The 19,560-nt window shown below is 44.1% G+C and overlaps 1 protein-coding gene across 3 annotated transcripts in view; it reads left to right on the top strand.

Moving 5' to 3' along the window:
* Nucleotides 1-17,989, top strand: part of luzp1 (leucine zipper protein 1) — a 45,838-nt gene extending 27,849 nt beyond the window's left edge. For 2 of the 3 annotated variants that reach the window (XM_047337665.1, XM_047337666.1), the window contains 6 exons: nt 2,100-2,418; nt 2,551-4,792; nt 5,317-5,882; nt 5,975-6,154; nt 12,281-12,568; nt 13,071-17,989. In XM_047337665.1, coding sequence (XP_047193621.1) covers nt 2,287-2,418; nt 2,551-4,792; nt 5,317-5,882; nt 5,975-6,154; nt 12,281-12,526 — 3,366 coding nt within the window. In that variant the 5' untranslated portion in view covers nt 2,100-2,286 and the 3' untranslated portion in view covers nt 12,527-12,568; nt 13,071-17,989. Of the gene's footprint in view, nt 1-1,484; nt 1,615-2,099; nt 2,419-2,550; nt 4,793-5,316; nt 5,883-5,974; nt 6,155-12,280; nt 12,569-13,070 lie in introns of those variants that run through there. The other variant, XM_047337667.1, reaches the window with a different exon arrangement.
* The last annotated feature ends 1,571 nt before the right edge of the window (nt 17,990-19,560 follow it).

Here is a 19,560-nt window from a genome sequence, read left to right as displayed (position 1 = left end):
AGTTTGGTGTCCCAGAGTCACATTTTCTCCTTCGGCACATTACTATTCTTTTTCAGCGGTTACATTTTCCCTGAACGGCGTAGTGTAGTCTGAAGAGCTGTCATAAAGAATCGAACTTCAGCTATTGACATTTTCTGGTTGCTAGTGAGCCAGTTTTCTGTTTTTAATGGATATAAGTATTTTTACTCTACTGGAACTGTAGAGGGCCAGGACTGGACCACAGCAACTGCCTCAACAGAACAGAGAAAAATTGATCTACAACTCACTTAGCAAGCCACAGCTGGGCATAGCAAATGCAGCACAAAATTACATTATTGACTAAGGTGTTTTGGCATTCAAGTGGACAGCCAGGCTAGCAGTTTTCTCTCCAACATACTTACCCTAACCCCATTTGTCTTATCCCCTGCTCCCTCTTCAATCCACACTCTTTATTTCCTTTAAGTCTTGCACTGCACCAAACCACCAGACCTCATGAAAGTAAAGAATAATTAAAATCCTACAGCTAAACACTTTGAGTTCATTTTGTACTTCTTCATAAAGTAATGGTCTCCATATTGTCTTTCAAAGGTAGTTGCCTTGGTTTATGTTCAGCAAGACTTTTAATGAATAATGGGAAGAGCGGTTTGGTCTTTTTACACCAAATGAAAGGATAGAAAATATATGTAGCTATGTTGGAGTAAACCCTAATGGCAAGTTATACCCCGTTATATATGTACAAGCATAGTTCATGTAGATAAAAAGAGTTAGACAATTTACTGCTCTGGTTGATGTTTCGACAGTGTTAAAAGTAATTTAACGTGAAAGAAACCGACAGTATTCTTTGTGTAGTAGTTTGTAGCTTTAGAGAGGTCTTCTTTGAACATGGTACTGTATGCAAGTAGAACGGGGAGATGCACAGTGTTGGCTGGTTGTTATGGGGTCAATAAGTGATGATGTGTGCAGATGTTGATTATGTTCTACCCCCGGGGTCAATATTTTTCCCTCATGGTCAGTGGGGGGTGGGGGGGAGCCCTCAGCATTATAACGGGGGTATGGGGTGTAATGGGATTTAGAAGGAAAAGGAAAGCCTGCTAACTGATTTATGCATGAGACAAAAGCATCTGCTGTTAGATATATTGAGGCCATGCTGACAGGCAGACTGCTGTGTGCTAATAATCTATGTTCTCATTACATCGATCCATGCTGTGTCCACAGATGGGAGCTAGCTAACTATAAAGTCTGACCCAACCACTGTGACATTATTGCACTGACTGCCAAGGTGAAGGACAACACAGCTTCAGTATCCTTATATGTGATGATAATGGGATTTCCTTATGTCAGAATCTTGTATCAGAGATTGTTTAATTAGGCCATATGTGCCTAACATTGCAAATTGCAAAAGGGAAACGTTTCTCTTTTATCATCACATCATTCCCGAGTGACCATGAGTAGTGCAGTGTTGTAATGGGCCAGGGATGTGGTTGCCTTGGTGACGGCTGTGTATGTGTGCAGATGGGGGTATGTGAAGGACGCCGGTGTTATTGAGATACGCTGTTGTCAGCAGAAGTGGGCTGGTAAGCGGAAATCGATGCTGGATACAACAGCGGGGTGACGACAAAGTGTATGTGTGTCTGTGTGAGTATTCTTGTGCAGTCAAGTGTAAACCCCCACACTCACACATGTAAGCTGTGCCACCCCCAGCTCCTTCTCAGGACGACAAGGTCAAATACACTGTGGTTCAATGTGAAAAAGGAAAAGCGACGCACTACATGGTTATTAAGAAACCAATTCCCTGTCATATTTGTAACAGCTGTGAAATATATCCAGAGCAAGATTTTTTCGTGTATGTGCAAAATTGTGTGAAAGTCAGTTTTTATAGTCTGTGCATTGGAACTTAGACTCATTTAGTCCTGTCCTATGGTTTGTGTCATTGAAATTAAATGGAACTCTAAAATCATACAGTTTACTGACTGAGCTCGTCTGCTACAGTGTGCAGTCAGCTAACATCTCTCTTCTCTCACTCCTTTTCTTCACTTACCAAGCTGCGTTCTGAGAATGCAAATTACTGTTATTGACAAATTAGAGATGACTAACTGTTGTTTCCTCTGTCCCTCCTACAGATGACAGATTCACCAGCTAAACGCCACCCTGAGGGATCTTCAGAGTTTTAAAGCAACAGGCACAAAAAGAAGAGAAAAGAGTATTTCTTCAGGAGCCTAAAGGACTTGCTATCACTAGCACACAAATGTGGACCATTTTCTGAGTAACAACATAAACACAACCAATAAAACATAAAAATTTGTTGCCATGTCGGATCATAAAGACATGACACATCGCCACTTGCGGCACAAACTACAGAGTCTTGGCCGGCGACTCGATGAACTTGAAGAAGCCACCAACAAGCTGCAGAAGTCTGAGGATGAGCTGATTGACCTGCAGGTCAGTAAAGTTAACTTCTTGATGGTGTGTTTGATTGTGTGTGTATTTCAGAACCATTGAGTGGAGTGAGGTAAAACATAAATAAAATGCAACGATAGATTAATGAATGGCTGAACTTTTCCTCTTACACAGGACAAGATCATCCAGGCAGAGGGCAGCAACTCGTCCCTGCTTAGCGACATTGAGGCCCTAAGGAAACGTCTCCTGAAGATCCAGGGCAAAGATGAGGAGGTTCGCAAAGCTGAGGACCTATGCCGCACAGTCCGAGAGAAACTGGAAGAAGAGGAAAATCTTACAATTGAGCTTAAGGCCGAGATTGAACGTCTACAGCGGAGAATGGCCGAACTCGAGAAACTGGAAGAAGCTTTTGGGAAAAGCAAGTCTGACTGCAGCCAGCTCTGCCTCAGCCTTAATGAGGAGAAGAACTTGACTAAGAAGCTCTCCACTGAGTTGGAGAGTCTCAAAGTCCGTTTGAAAGAGATGGAGGGGTCTGAGACAAAACTGGACAGAGCAGAGAAGGCTTTGGCTACGGAGCTTGAGAAACTCAAGGGATTCACCCAGACCTTTGTGAGTGAACGTAAGAGGCTACTCGACAAACAGAGAGAGGACGAGAAGATCATTCTAAAGCTGACAGAAAAACTGGAGCACCAGAAAAATCGCCTTGGCATCTCAGCGGATCCTGGCCGGGGAGATTACATGCGGTCACAAATTGAAGATGAGCTGTCATCCACAGGTCTACTTACAAGTAAACTGGCTGGACACAAGAAGAACCATGACTACTTCAAGTTGCCTGATGACAATATCAGTCTTGTGAACAAATCTGAAAATGAGAAGAACAGTGGTCTTGAAGGCTCACAGGAGGAGGACAATAAAGTAAAGGAGTTGACACAGGAAGTGGAGAGGCTGAAGAATCGCCTCAAACAGCTGGAGATAGTGGAGGAGGATTTGAAGAACTCTGAGTCCAAAAATGGACAGCTTCATGAGAAGTTCCAGATGGAACGGAACCGGGCTCGCCAATTAAGTGAGCAGGTGGAACAGTTCAGGACACAGCTGTGTGGAAAAGGTGGGATTGGAGGATATGGAACCAGTAATGTGGATAAACATGGCAATGGAAGCATGCCTGCTAACGTCCTGGAGAATGGCAAAGCTGATAATGAAGAGATTATTTTAAAGGGTGGTTTCAGACAAGAGAAGCCCAAACATAGGAGTCCTGCAACTGTCTCCGAACCAAGCTCTCCTAAACACAGAATCAGGGAGCTCTCTCCTCAGCATAAAAGAGAGGCTAAACTGAAGAGCCACTCTGAGGACTCTCCTAAGGCTGCGAGGAGACCGCTTAGTCCTGCTCCCAAGAGCAGGAGACCACCCAAAACCTTAACTACTGCAATTCCATCCGATAACGGAATAAGAGACACAGTACGAGGAACTGAGGACAAGATGAGAGGAGCTGCTTTCAGCTCTGTAAATACACCTTCTAGTGATATTAAAAAGGCGTCAGTTCTCAGTCGCTACCCTCCAGCTGCTAATGACAAGAAGCCCCTGAGGACAACTCACAAACAGACAGATGAGACAAAAAAGGGAAGAGCAGAAAAAATGTCAAAATTGTACGTTGGTAGTGATAGCGAATCAAACAACTCTGATGTAGTTCCTGAAAGCACCAGTAACATCAACAGTATCTCTGAACTAGAGAAGGAAACAGCGTCTGCCTCGGATCAGGAATCAATAGACCAGGTTCAGGAATCTGTCTCCATGGCATCCACCCTGTCCAAAGCCAATGGATCATTCACAGCATACAGATCACAAGTCACTCCTCTGCAGCCCAGCGAGCCGGGGTCGGAGGGTCATTCCTCTGCCTCAGAAACCGAATCTACTGGTTCAAGGCCCTCTGAACCCGAGCCTGTGACTGAGACAGTTACTGCAACCGCAAGCAGTAGGACTACAACATCCAGACATCCTAGATACTCCCATGTCCATGACTCGCATTCGGAGGGCTCTTCTTCCAGGAGTTCATTTGATGAGGAGCTCCACAGCAGGATACAGTTATCCGAGGGAGGCCAGCCCACGCATACTCCGTCAGGGATTGAGATCCAGCGAGTGTGCAGCCCTCGCGAGGCGCTGAGGTCAAGAGCTGTCATCAAGCCTGCCATTGTTGAGATCGATAGGAAGGAAGTGATGATTTCAGATCCTTTGTCCACCAATGGCAAACCCAAAATCTCCACCAAACCAGTTGTGACCACGACTAGTAAAATGACCAGCAGTATAACCATCTACCCCAATGACCCAAGCTCTTCCAGAACCAGCAGCCGCAGCAGCAGTGTGTGCAGTGAACCCATGGCTGTCAAAGAGCGCCACACGTCCACCAGTAACATCCTGATAGGTAAGTTTTAAAAATTCACAAACCAGTTTACAGCCTGTATTAAGTCTTCTGTTGTCAGAAACCTTGTCCTGGTTTTGTGCGAGGCCATAACTGTGCCGTTTTAGAACTGGAGTAGTAAGTTCACTGTGTTTTGAGCAGTGAAATTCCATGTTAACTGGAAGCATAAAGGATTCAAATATTATAATCTTTTGCTCCAGTTTTGAAGTTGTATAGTCAAGTGTAATTTTGCTATGAAAAAAATAAACTTTCGAATACATTAGATCATAAGATGTTGAATGAAAACAAGAGTCTACTGCCACACATAGCTCTGTGAGGCTGTGCTTATGCTAAATGCTAATCTGAGAATGCTAACATGGTCACAGTAATGCTTATAATGCTGACATTTAATTGAACTCCTGCAGCATTTATACAAAAAAATGCTGACTGTTATTCCATTTGCAATATGATATTGTGAAGGATATGCATTACTATTACATCAATAAATAGTTTTGCTTATAAAATATGTATTATTTACTAATTGCCAGGCCCCAGCAATGAGCACCATGGCAGCATATCCATCCCATATGAAATCTCTATCCCCAAGAGCGAGATCACTTTGCGATCGTGCCAGGATCAGGACTGTGGGCCAGACAACCACAGTGACTCCTCATCAAGATCCAAACTGCACAGCAGCTCCAGAGTGGAGACCACCACCAACAGTCAACTGTGCTGCCAACGCAGCAACTTCAGCCTCCAGTCCGCGGACGCCACATCTGCAGACTTCAACGACACAGAGTCGGGCTTCGAGAGCAGCAGCAGTACCACCACGGTCACCAGCTGGAGAAGCCAAAGACAAAGCCAGAACCCCCAAGAAGACAGTTTACCAGACACGAAGAATGTAACTGTGAGAAGCACCTGGCGGAACAGAGGCACTCCATCAGTGGATGAGATGGGCCGGGGAAGAGGGCCTATGACCGATGGTGGGTCTGAAGACGAGGCTGAGGCGACATGGAGGGCTTACCGGGCAACTACTTTTGACACAGAAGAAGCTATGAACAGTGCTGGTTCGAATGCTGCAGCACAGAAGGGAGCCAAGCCATCCCCTGCAGAGGTGAGAGAATGATTACATGAATGACTGCAGTCCTCAAATTGGAGGAAAGGGTTGTTGTACTGAAAGAAATTTCATGTTGCTCCCTATCCCAGGTGTACATGCGTAGGATCAACAGTGTAGTTGCTAACACTAGAGAAGCGGAGGAGGCAGCGCTGCGCCGAGCCAAGCGCTCTCAGTCTCCCACCGTGGAAACAGGAGGCCCAGCAAGGACTACGCCCCACGCACCCGTGACCTCACAGTCCTGGGGACGATCATACACTCAACAACCACCGGTAAGACAGCCAACTTTAGGTTTTTACATTTATCTGCTTCCATAGATGATAGGCGACAGCACTAACTGAACCTTAAAACCTAAATTGTAAAAATATTGAGTTTATTTTGTTCATTGGTAGATTTTGAAAAATCAACGCACAATGCAGAAAACAGTTGTCAAGGTTTGTCAAAATGTGGCTGGTAATTTTACTTTTGACTATACAACTGGTTCCATAAAGATAGCACCCACATAAGCTAATCAGAAATATAATATTTTTTCTGCGGTTTGTTTATGTTGAATTTCAAATGTATTTCACGGACAGGATGGTCCTGCCCTTCTCATTCATTGTAAATTCCTAATTCCTGGCAAAAAACAAACATAATCCCAAGCTATTACTCAACACGTGGCTTCTAAATGAAGTATCTTCCAGATAAGTAATGTCCTTACAGGTTCTGGTTACGATCTTTAACCCTCCGCAAGTAGTTTTGTCTTGAAGATAAAAGGTCAGAAAGTACAGTACTTAGCTCCTGGTGTGTCCACTTTGCATGCAAGCTCAGCTTGTATTTTTCCCTGACGCCAGGCTCTGCACCTTCGAGCTTAGCACAGCAGTTCTGTAGGCCCCACTCCTGCTGCCCCAGTAAGGACAAAGAGAAAAGGGTGGGACAAAAAAAAAGGAGGAGGACGATGGAAATGAAAAAGACCTCAACAGGGGGAAAAGGAGGTTAGGAAAACCTCATGGGGAAGAAAATAGCTTTCTTGTATTTAAATACGCAACCACATTACAGTCTGTGCCCTTTCCAGGCTGCATTTCTATTCAACACAAACATTACTGAAGCTCAAATTCTAACCTCCACATTGTATGTGTAGATGTGTGTTTGTGTATTGAAAAACATACATCTGTTTTTGCACAAAATGTGATTTCATCGGTCAGTGTGCCAGAGTTGATATTTTAGGCTTTAATTTGATGTTTTCACCTGCAATTAGTAAGACTAAGATATTTAGGTTTTCTTTTCACATGTAGTGAAAACCTGACATTTAACTTCTCTTGCACTTGATTGTGAAGCTGCGTTATAATCATCTAATTTCTGTACAAAGAGACAGATTTAGTCTGGTGTTTGCATGTTCATGTGAACATGTATTCACCTGTGATATTGTGTGTATACATCTAGGACTTAATGAATGGAGTGTGAACGTTTATACAAGTTATCGGAAAGATGAGGTGAAAACTACTATTTTTATATAACATACTGTCAAATAGCTACAGAGTAGGCTCCATGGCTACAATAACATGTCAGTGTGACACTTTGGCGAACTATACTGGACTAGAGGCCTTTTAGAGTAAGATCCTCCTATAAATAAACTGGATGTTGCCAAGGACACGTACACACACACTCATGTAAAGTGTCTGTTGTCTCATCCATCATCTTTGGTCTCACAGGGGCAATAAAGCTATCTTTAGTTGAACAGTTTTTTTTCTTGCATTAATACAACACACAGATATTCACTGCACAGGACTTAACTTTCATGCAGCCCAATGCTGACTATTAATCCTCAATACTTTTTTTTTTAACATAAAGTTGCATCAAATTACAACCTGGGTCCATACATTTTACGGCGTTTGTTGTCTATGTACGATGAATGCAGCAGGAGATTGTCTGGGTCAGATGCCTTCACAACAGCAGGAACATTTCCGGAACATTCAGAAGGGGGTGGCGCCTGGGTAGAGCGCCCACTCGCTCGCCAAGAATCTTCTGGAGATTTTCCTGCGATATTCTTACATGGGCTCATTTGGAAATGATCTACTGTACATTTTTTACCAGGGGGGACGTTTGCCTTCTCACATGCAGCCCCTCCGGAGAAGTTTAGGAAAATGTCCGGACTTCAGTGTATAAGTCACAGCGAAGACGATGGACACAGACACTGAAACCTTCAGCTGGGGTCTCTAGTCTTCTGTCAGCTGAGCCACTGTATGATATTGAAGCAACTGAAATTGCTTACCGGCTCCATCCCACTCATAAGCCTCCGTTGGCTCGATGAAATCTGTCTAACACTGAGCCTTGACCCTTAATGCCCTCTCCCCCAAGCACCAATATAGACTGGTACAAAGAGCATTATCTCTGAGTACTCCCCACCTTCTATTTTCCACCTGCCCCTTCATCCCCCTGTTAAATTGGTCATCCAAGCCCTGACATGAGCAAAATGACTTCAAATCTTGCATTTGAGTCGTCACATGGCCTTGACTGCAGCTCAGCTTCGCAGGGTGGGTAACCACTCATCCCTTTTCTCAGTTCAGTGACCTGCTCTCCTCTTTCTGACCCCATCCCACATCACTCACTCCTGATATCTCTGGTTACCCTGGAAATAGCCTATCGAACTAACCAATCCCCTGCCCTCTCACTGATGTGGTGAATCGGCAGCGGCCTGATGAACTGCATGTTTTTTTGTCAGTCTTGCTTTTCTGTACTTTATTATGGGGATTTCCTAAACCCACTCGGTTGACTCTGTGGTCCAGTAAAACCTTCAAGCTTCATCCTGATGCTCGATACAAGAAGTGGTCACTCCATTTGGATTGAAATTACGAGCAAAAAAAAATAAAAACATACTTCAGATCATAATTGGGCTTTGAAGCATGTCCTGGAGCGCAGCCGATCATCCTTGGTTTGGATTTTTCAGAACATTTCAGTGGTCTGAAAGTCGTCCATTCCCGTGAGGTTTGGCTAAATACAGCTGTAGTTAGGACAGTGGGAGGTTGGGATTAGTTTGTGATTGCAGTGTCAGAGGTTGATAGAAGAGAGTTGTATTATTACAAGTTTGCAGATGGAGACGTTTAGTATGATGGGAGAGGAATGCAGCAAGTCATCATTTACTAACATCCCACTGATCTTTTTCTTTCACTGGGTATAATGTGCTATCTATCTTTGGCCAAAGCATGACCCATTCACGTTTGTTGGCATGTAAACGGACGCTGATTATACACGATGACATGTTATTGTTTTAGACTTTCATTCCACATAAATTCTCTTTGAGCATGAAAAGTATTGGTTGTAAAAGATTTCCTGACCTTTCACATCAAAGGCTTCGCAGTACTGAGAGTAGTGAAGACTGAACTCAGCTTACAGTAGAGTCGAAAGACACTATCGATCAATAGTCATTAAGAAGGAGACGACATTCCCAATTCCTTTAAGTACCCCGGAGCAGCGGGGGGAAACTGGCTTATTGATTTGTCTTTCAACACTTCATGGGATTCAGAAGAGCATATTTTAATGTATCAAGGTCAAGGACCTGTCGTCATGGCCTGAATCTGTAGATGCTCTTTAACCTTGACTTTTGCCTCTGTTTTGTTTTTTTGAAATCCCCGGAATTTCCCTCTTGCACCACCATGAGGTTGACATTCATGATTTTGAGTGAAGTCAAACTACTACATTCATGTCCTCTCCCGATTAACTATAATACATTTTTAGCACCATCATCAACATTTTTATTAGCTCAAAACTAATTCACATTAGGGACATTCCCATCTAATTGGTGTTTAGCACTAGCTAACATGGTGATATTGGTGAACATGGTAAACATTAGCTGCTAAACAACACTATCTTATTGTCATCGTGAGCTTAGTGCAGTACACTGCTTCCACAGCCACACAGCTTTAGACTCTTGTCAAGGCTCTGATAGAATTGGACACTTGAAACACACGTTTAATCTTAATGCTGATATGTACGAGCTTCGGGTCAGTGTTAAAATGGGAAATGCTTGCTTTCTGTGGCAGTCACTCCACACCTCAGAGTGCAGAACAGAACAGCATTGTAGTACTTCCTCCCCGCTGTAGCTGGAGGAAACCTCAGCCCGTACATGAATGAGCTGTGAACTTATGTTTGGCTGAGGACAGCGGGGCCGATATGGCTGATGAGCGAGATTCCAAAACATCCTTTGTTGAGTCAAAAACCAGTGGCAGCAAGGTAAAGTGTGGGATAAGAGTTGCTCTGCTATTCACCATTTGCCTGATGTTTCCCGCAAAGAAAAAAAAAACTAAACCTCTGGAATAACAGGGACCTATGAAAAGCAATAAATTAAAAGGCTTTCATAAAGCATAACTTATCGGGGGGGGGGGGGGGAACACAAGGATACCAATTTCCCTTTTTCTGAAACATTTCACCTGGAGTGTCAGGGCGACTGTCTTGCTGCATAGCAGATTTAAGAGTTTGGGTTGGCAAGAAACCGCAATTCCTGAAAATTGGGTGCGAGACAGAGGGCAGACAGATTTAGAGCAGGGATATAATTTGTTCTGACACACTACTTGTGTTATTTCTCGAATCAGCTGGCCTTCATTCTGTATTGAGAAAATCTTCTCACAGTTTCTGATTTGGTTTTGGCAAGTGAAACTCTTAATCGAGAAACTTTTCTATTTTTTTTTAGATATTAATTGTCAACACTTAAAGTTGGACTAAAACATTTTGGGAAAACAAACTTTTGCTGAGTTAGATAAGAAGATCCAAACCCGTCATTTGTGTGTACAGTAAATATTACTCATGCAGGCCGCCAGTGTTAACCTTTGGTTAGATAGAGACAGGCTAGTCCCCCCCCCCCCCCCCTTGTTTATGCTAAGCTAACTGGCTCCGTCATATTTATTCTACAATCCCCTGTCCTCTCTGTAAGTAAGAGTAAGAGGGACTCTATTTACATAAAACTTTTCTAGTCTTATCGACCACCCAAAGCCCTTCAGTACAAGTCGCATTCTCTCTCTCACACACACACACACTTCTATATACAACAGTTTTTCTATCACATTGATACACTGTCAGTCGGCACAGGGGCAATTAAAGTTTAGGTGTCTTGCCTAGGGACACTTGGACATGCGGACTGGAGGAAGCTGGGATCGAACCAACAGGGCTCCTCTTCCCAGCATGAGGATTTTGTCAAATCATCATCTTGGCTGTGAGATGAGAGATGATTTAGTGTTGCTGATTATGACGGCCTATAAAATGTGGGTTTTTCCAAGCTGTGCACGTAAGCCGGAGCAGGTCTGCTTACTTCACATCTCATTCCTCTCGTGTATCACAGGCTGGCATTCCCTCTCGCCCTAACATTTTCTCAAATTAACACTCGGCCACGTGGGAACAAAAGTTTTCTGTGGCACACAGGAACTTTTTAATTGTTGTCCCTACTTATGCAATAGATCTTTGAAAAGCTGTTTACCTGTATTACACTCACTGTAATTTTTAAGCCTTTTCTTTCTGGTTTTATTATTACATGCCAAACTTTTTGCTTTTGTCTTTTTATCAACTTTTGTTATATCAGGTCTTTTACATTGTGTTGGAACAACATACAGGCCTCCCGTTGAGGGTAGGAGGAACGCTGGCAGTGCGTTACAACCTTCTGAAAGCCCACGGCCCTTCAGCAGCAGCAGCTTACCATAGAAGGAGAATATGCCACTCTGCCATTTCCTCCCACAGTGACTGGAGCAGGAAGTGACCGCATTGAACACGCCCCTTTTGGCAGGGCTCGCCAGTGACTGATTTCCTGTCTGTTACCCCAGGAGACGGAGAAAGGCAGTCCAGCAGGGCTCCATTAAAGCCAATTAGCGAAAATGCATTCTAAAACTGCACCAGAAGCCAACTCCAGCCCACCAAATGTCACTAATTATGGTGCTTTTTTAAAGCTGAAATTACAGGAGCGGGGTGCTGTAGGAACTGCCTCGTCATCGAACTCTCACTTTCTCAGAGCGGGGTTACTGAGGTTGTGAGAGGAAGACGTGCTGTTGTAGTCACCACAGACTAGTAACTTGGGGTTTGTTTTCTAGTCAGCCCACCAAATTATAAATCTCTCAGTTTGGGGTATGTTTGGGGCTTTTGGTTGGGGATTTTTTCCCCCTGGCAAACGACCACATGGCAGACTCTCCTTGTCACACACCAGTTAACATAAACAGCATGTATTTAATGCCCACATAATACAAAAAAAGTCCAAACATGGCCCCCAAGCATCCAAACAAAATGCCCATAGCTCCTATATATAACTCCAGAATGTGGGATTGAATTGTTTGCATTTCTAACCAAACCAAAGCCTCCAAGCAGCAGCTGCCCATTTGTCAACAGACAAAACATTTTCTTCATCTAATTTCCTTCTGTATCTAATATTCTCACCCTTCCAGGCTGCTGATGGTGTCGATCCCAGTACGAACTCGAGCCACAGCCCGGCCTCCTGGAGACGGCAGCTACCCAGCAGCGACTCGCACCACCTGGGCAGCTCCTATGACCGGGCATCCAAGACGGCAGGAACCTCCTCCAGAGGAGGGGAGCTGTGGTCCAGTCGGGGTCAAGGGTCAGGGGCTAGAGGGGACGGGAGGAGCGGGCCGGGGAGTCGACCGTGGAGCCATCGCCCGTCGGATTATCATTAGACCGCCTGGGTCTGAACAGGACTTGAGCAGCAACGAGGACAGGTGGGCTCTTTTCTTCTTTTCTCTCCTCCTCTTCTCCGCTGACTCCTGAAACTCGTTAATTAAAGGAAGTCAATGTTAATTACCCTTGTTGCAAAGATGTCGTATCTCTGAAGATGCTTTCAGATGTAACGTCCATAATGGTGACAGCAGTATTGTAGTCTGATAAGTACAGTGGCCCCACAGTAGCAGTCTGCGTCGTCCTTAAAAACTCGACAAACTAAACCTGCAAGCAATTCATGCCTTTTGAACAGGCAATCCCCTCAAAGAAAAGCTCAATTCCAATAATCATTAATTATTAATTTCTTACTGGAAACTTTTTTTTGCATGCTAAGAAATTTCACTTATTTACATATATTTCTCCAGGTGAACCAATTGAACACAGTCTCTATTCCTGCCTCATTAGTGCTTAATTACCTTGTTTTCCCTGGCAAACGTTTCTAAGGAAAATGAATACTTATGAAAGTTGTAAGTAAGCCCTTTTTTATTTATGTTTCCTTTACAGCACTCCATCAATCTCTCACTGGCAAAAGCAGAGCCAAACACCAGTCTCCCATCAACTAACGGCTACACCTATTGCCATCGTGTCCTTCAGACGACATCTGCAGCTTTTATAACGAGCAGAGAAAAGATTTTAAAAAATCCATATAGAACAACAAACCACAGATCTGACCCTGAGCACGGAGCACGGAGATGTGCTCTACCAATCCTGGAATTTTTTCTCTGTCCGCAAAAGAGGCATAAATGGAAAGACAGTGCCTGTGCAGCATTGTGGAGGTCGCCTCACCAGCCCACGTATCCTCTTCTGCTCCTTGTGTTGGATGTATTATAGTGTAATCCCAAAATTTGACAAGGGAGAGGCTGGCACGCTGGGGATGGCTGGAGATTTTTTTTTTTCTTCCTTTCTTTCTGCATGCCACAGAGAGAGCTAGAAGAAGAGGGACTCAAAAACAATGAGCACGCCTTTTTCCGGAGGACCATTACAGCTGGATGTCGCTTTTGAATCACAATTTCAACCTTTGTTGATCACTGAAGAAAACAACCCAACCAACAGTAACGTCTTCATCTCATGGGGCTGGAACTTCACGCAGAACACTTCACAAACTAAAAGATCTTTGCCTTAACTGTGACCAAAAACGGAAAGCGAATTACCCTCTTTGCAGACCCATAACACATATTTACTTTTTCTCCATGAGCTCACTTTTGCTTCAATTCAGTCAGACCATCATCTTTCCTTTATATATATATATATATATATATTTCTATATATATATATATATATACACACACACACACACACACACACACACCATACACACACATCGGTGTCACCACTTTCTGGCATGCATTCTGGATTCAATTTGTTTTTTTAGGTGCTGGGTGAACAATTGCATGTTTCTAGTAATGAATGAAAGAAGAGCACGTGGAAGATTGTGACTTCGACATATACTCAGCTTAACAGATTGTTGGTGGCGGCATTGTAGCAGTGAGCACACACACACACACACACACACACTTTCTGACAGGCTGGGATCGTATTTTTGCTTTTTTTTTTCATTCTTTGTAATTCGCTTCCTGTTCTGCATCATCCACTCCTCTGTTGTCTGCTCAACCATATCAAGATAAAAAGCTCCTAAGTTTGAACATGATTAAATGCAATGCACATGTATATAAAAAAAACAACAACAAGGATTTGGGGTGGTAAGGGGGGAGGGTTGTACTGTTAATATGTTTATAACCTCATTCCGTGGTGCTTTTGATTCTCAGCTCTTGCAACTGTCCTCCTCCGTGCGTTTTGAGAAAGCTGAACATTGGACTGTGGATTAACCAGCAAACCTGGCCTGGCAGGGCGGACCGTTTCATTTAGTGCTGCTGTAAATACCGTGTACACGCCCGCCAGTCGTTGGAAAATCACAAGGGGGCTGGACTTTAAACATCAAGGAACCGACCGTCCCGCTCGTGTGCGTGTGTGTGTGTGCGTATGCGTGCGTGCGTGTGTGTGTGTGTGAGTGTGAGAGAGAGAGAAAGACTGGGTTCGCCGTGCGAATCGTCCCGAGCTTCTTACATCTATGGGGGTGTATTATTTTGTTACATCATAGAAGTATCAACTTGTGGTTGGTATGTATGAGCAATATCTCATTGGTGGGGGCCATGGCAGCAACGGGGAGGGGGGGAGGGGGGCATAGAAACTGATTTAGTAGTGGCCAGTAATTAAATAAGTTTCATTGAGGTATGTGGTGCACGTCTGTGACAGAAACCTCATTGAAGATTATTTGAAATCAATCTGTTCAATCATGCATCAGGCGCCATGCGGATCACGGGTCCAAACTGAAAACTAACATTTCAACAAATGTTAATTTGAATCACTTTGACCTTTTTGCTAGAAATATCAACAGTGTGTCTACCTGTGCCTTCAAATATCATAAGAAAGGTAGATTGTACAGACAATACATACTCATATCATATCCCTCCACTTGCTGAGCAGATAAACAACTGTAGTATAAATACATATAGAACACTAGGATTGTTACAGGGAGCATTGTAAAGACGTCCTCAGAGAGAACTCCTCCCCGATGGAGGTCAAAACAACTTTCCCTGGAGGCTCTTTTTTTTTTTTTTCTTTCCTTAACCCAACTTTAAAGTACCATTTGAAAGAATACAGACCGCAACGCCCAAAGCGCTACGTCCTCTAGATTTGTCTGTCGGGAGTCGGCTTCAGAAAAGGATTTGCCATGTGGCCACTCCATGGCCACTGCTGGCTTTATGATGGAGCAGAAAACAGACCGGACACACTGCTCCGAGCTCTCATTGCTCGTGCCAAGACCTGATGATCATATGGTCCTTCTGTGCTTTCCTCTGTTATTGTTTCAACTACCACTCTTCTCATGTACCAAGAGGAATTGCCAACTCTTCCCCAATCTCCCATCTTTATAGCCAGTTCCAATTTTCCTTTTAGCATTTTCGGAGAAGCCAAATGTCCCCGTCCCCCTCCACCTCCCTTCGTCTCCCTCTTCTTCTTCTTCTTCTTCTTCTTCTTCTTCTCCGCATCTTCCTTGGATTCTCATTTCCTAAAAAGGGGAGAGTCCCGGACAGCGGTGATATGTGTTGTTGGTCCCGGCGAGTCGTTTCATTGAGGGCCAGCAGCCTGTCACCAGACAGTGATGGGCAGCTCCCCGGGTAGCTGAAAGGTCAGGGGGTCAGGGCTGCTGTCTAATCCCGTCTCCACGTCTTGGCTCGGGGCTTCTAAATACAGGGGAGAGGAAAGACGCAACGGCCTGGCAGCGATGTGCACTGTAGGGATGATTAAAACACGGTATCGCATGTCCAGAGACACACGTGGTCGCCCGTGGGTGGGTGGGTGGGTGTGTTGTTATTAATATGACATGCTCGACATGTGAACCGGTGTGTCGTAAGCAGACTCTCCATGCATGTGTGTCTGTCAGAGCTGGCGAGTTTTTGATTTACCTTTGAGGCTGACATCACCGCGGGGTTAGCGTTACTGTACGTGGCAACTCGGTGATGCGAGTTCTAACTCCAATGCCCTCGTCGACCCTCACCACAATCAATCACCTCAGCTTCTGCTAGAGCTGAATGTTTTTTGACGTGGACGGTGGATGTTATGATTTCAAAATTCCCCGGGAGGAGAAGAGGTTGTTTTAGCAGTGGAGAGAAAAGGGTTTCCTGCTCGAAGACTTAAGAGAAAGAGGGTTAGGGGGTTGGGTTAGGGTCCGCATCCGTTATTTACAAGTCTTTTTATTTTTTTCTTCCCCGTTTAATAAAGTAGACTAGAATGTACTTAGTGGAGATTGGAGTTGCTCCGCAGTAATGGCTCCCGGGCAGCGAGCGGGACCTGTTCCCCCTCAGAGGCCTCCGTTGTGAAGCCAGGGTCATGGTGTCGTTGGGTGGCGAAGGCCGTAATCTGCACTTAACTAGCACTTAACTTTAAGACCTCAAACGACTAATGCCCCCTTCGGCCCCCTTTGTCAAAAAGTTTCCTCTTCTGAGTGTCCCAGATATGAACTTTAACGACAGTTTTTTTTTTTTCCGTACCTGAATGTACCAGTCAGATATTTGCTTTTGAACCGGCTAAATTAGAGTATTTAAGAATGATCTCACCAGTGGGAAAAAAAGAAAGGAAATTAATGAATCACGTTTGACCATATTTGTCCAGGTATGGCTCCCAGTTATGCCTGTGTCTCCGCCTTCTTACATAGTGCCAAAATCATTCCACAGTATTTGCGGTTTACAGTGAGAGACGGGCGACCTGTCTCTGAAATACTGAAATCAAGGGGAAATGTACAATTCGAGGGTTTTTGTTGTTGTTGATGATGATGTTGTTTTCTGGTTATGTATGTTTTAATTTCTTTGTTAAACAAAAGATGTCTTATTTTGGAAGCTATATCGGATAGATTTTATTTAAGGAAAAATCTTGTACCTTTTTGTAAAGTGGGCCTTATTATTGAAATATATTAAGTATTTGTCCATCTTGATTTTTAAGAATGATATTTTTTTGTCTTTGCAAGATAATGTCTTTCTCGTGGTTATTACACTCCTGGAGAGTACTTTCTTCCTGCATTTTGTGTTTATGTTATTTCAATGCGAGACATTTCTCACGATGACACGTCATGGATGAGCGAGAGAGACCATTTAAAAAAGAGAGAGAGAGAGAGAGAGCGAGAGAGGGGCGGGGGTTGTGTCGTAGTCGTTGAAGAGAGAAGCGATGTGCGTTGTATCCGAGCTGAACAGGTCTGCAGCGCTGAGCGGTTCACCATGTGTTGTCCTGTTTGTCTTTTTCTTTTCTATCAGGCCTATTCAATGGTCCGACCTCTTAGCTGCTCTGTTCTCCCTCGCTCATAAATTCAGGGTTTGTACATCTGTGCTGTATGTTTGTATGTGCTGCCAAAGAAAGAAGCATTGCAGGCCCCAGACACACGTGTATATGTATATGTATATATATATATATATATATATATACATATACATATAACACAAATAATCTAATAGGAGTATTCTTTAAGGAATTAAAAAAGACGATGTGTATAACTGGATCCCACCTCTCTTACACACACACACGCTCGCACACAGACGAGAATTTGAACAATCAACAAGTGTTTAACGCCCCATGTTTATACATTCATGTGCAGAAGAAGGAGACCGACCGACAGAGGTGTCCAACACAGAAATGTAAGTAGTGAAATCAGATATGATTTGTTGTTGTGTGTCAGTAACGCCAGATGGACTGTGTCAGGAGGCTGGTCTCTTTTTTTGTCTTTTTCTTTTCCGCTTTTAGAACTTTACAGTACATTGTGCATGTTTTAACCTTTACTGTGGCTGGCGCACTCTGCATGTAGGTCTCTTGAAGCTGCCAACTGTACAGCAGACCATATGTATTCCAATAAAAATAAAAAACCAACCTGTTTGTAACACGTCTCCAAGTTGGAACCTGTGTCGGGGAACCTGCGCCTTTTATGCATTTTTTCGCCGAACAAGCTCAGCGGGTTTTTAATTTCACCCTGGTAGACGTGTGTGTGTGTGTGTGTGTGTGTGTGTGTGTGTGTGTGTGTGTGTGTGTGTGTGTGTGTGTGTGTGTGTGTGTGTGTGTGTGTGTGTGTGTGTGTGTGTGTGTGTGTGTGTGTGTGTGTGTGTGTGTGTGTGTGTGTGTGTGTGTGTGTGTGTGTGTGTGTGTGTGTGTGTGTGTGTGTGTGTGTGTGTGTGTGTGGAACAGAACAACAGCTGACGGTATGCAAAATAAGCAGGCAAGACAAATGAGGCACATTGGTCAGGTACAAAGAGGAAAACCACAAGCCGTTGAGGAATGCAGCGTCAGCACACAAAGCTTTCTCTTCTACATCTGGCACTTCTGGGCGTTTTTTGGTTTTTTTTATTGTCTACTAGCAATGCTCTGTGCGTCTGAGGAGAGACTTTTATCTGGTGAAACTTAAAAAACAAATGCTGCCAGAGAACAAGCCTGGTCGCGTTGCGTCGAACTGTGTGGCTATGATGTGTAGATGCCGAGGATGGTAGAGCGAAGACTCACCATCGAGTGAGTCCTGGTCCTGGTCCACGTTGCGTTCTGGTCTATTGAGGCTTCTGTTATTGGTCTAGAAATATATTCAATTTTTTTGCAGTGTGTATGTAGCATTTTGCTGTCAGTTTGTTGCGGTGGAGCAAGTTTTAACAACTTAATATATATTTTATTCTTATTTTGATTGAACCAAATTAGTAGCTATCTGTCACTGAATCCAGAGCAGGCCTCGGTTTGTTCGTTGGGATGTCGTCATGAGTCAAAACTGGTTGTGAGTGACGGGTTAAAACGGCGTCTCTCCTGCTCGTGTGGGTTTAATCTGTCCTAAGTTCAGTTGCAGGGAGGCGTCACCCTCGCACACTGGTACCTGTTTGGACCCTGGTACACCTGAGCCCCGGCACAGGGGCCTGACCTGAATTAGTGCTGTGAAGTCAACCATAGAAATGACTCAGTGGCACTGCAGGGAGGAGGAGGAGGCAGAGGAGGAGGAGGCGTGAGAGTGAGGAAGAGGTTTCGCTGCCTACAGCAGGTGTCGTGAGAGGGACCGAGGGCGGATGCTGAAATGTGTGAGTGCATCCAGCGGGTTATTGAGGTCAAGCGTACAGCTCTAAATAAGTTTGGAGGTGGCTCCTGCTTAGTGATCGCACATGTGGTTTTGAATAGTAGAACTGACTCACAGTATCAACAAGATGTGCTGTTGCACGGCTTAAGTATTGTACTTACATAAGCGGGAAATCGTAAAGCGATTATGTAATAAGCAATTTGATTTCTGTGGATGATTACCGAAATACACACGCAAGAGTACGTGGGAGGTGTTTGTACCTGCGAAGGTGCACATTCCATCCCACACCTATGAATCACATGAAATGTGCTCGGACTTGCAGTGGTCTCTCATCCAGAGGACTTCTAACTCTGCCTATCTGATGTCTGCCTCTCGATAAAATTTATCACTTGTATGTGGGCTTGAGGC

The sequence above is a fragment of the Scophthalmus maximus genome, chromosome 15 (assembly GCF_022379125.1).
Source record: "Scophthalmus maximus strain ysfricsl-2021 chromosome 15, ASM2237912v1, whole genome shotgun sequence".
Classification (NCBI taxonomy): Eukaryota; Metazoa; Chordata; class Actinopteri; order Pleuronectiformes; family Scophthalmidae; genus Scophthalmus; species Scophthalmus maximus.
Note: the sequence above shows the minus strand (reverse complement) of the source record. Positions and strands in the feature narration are given on the sequence as shown.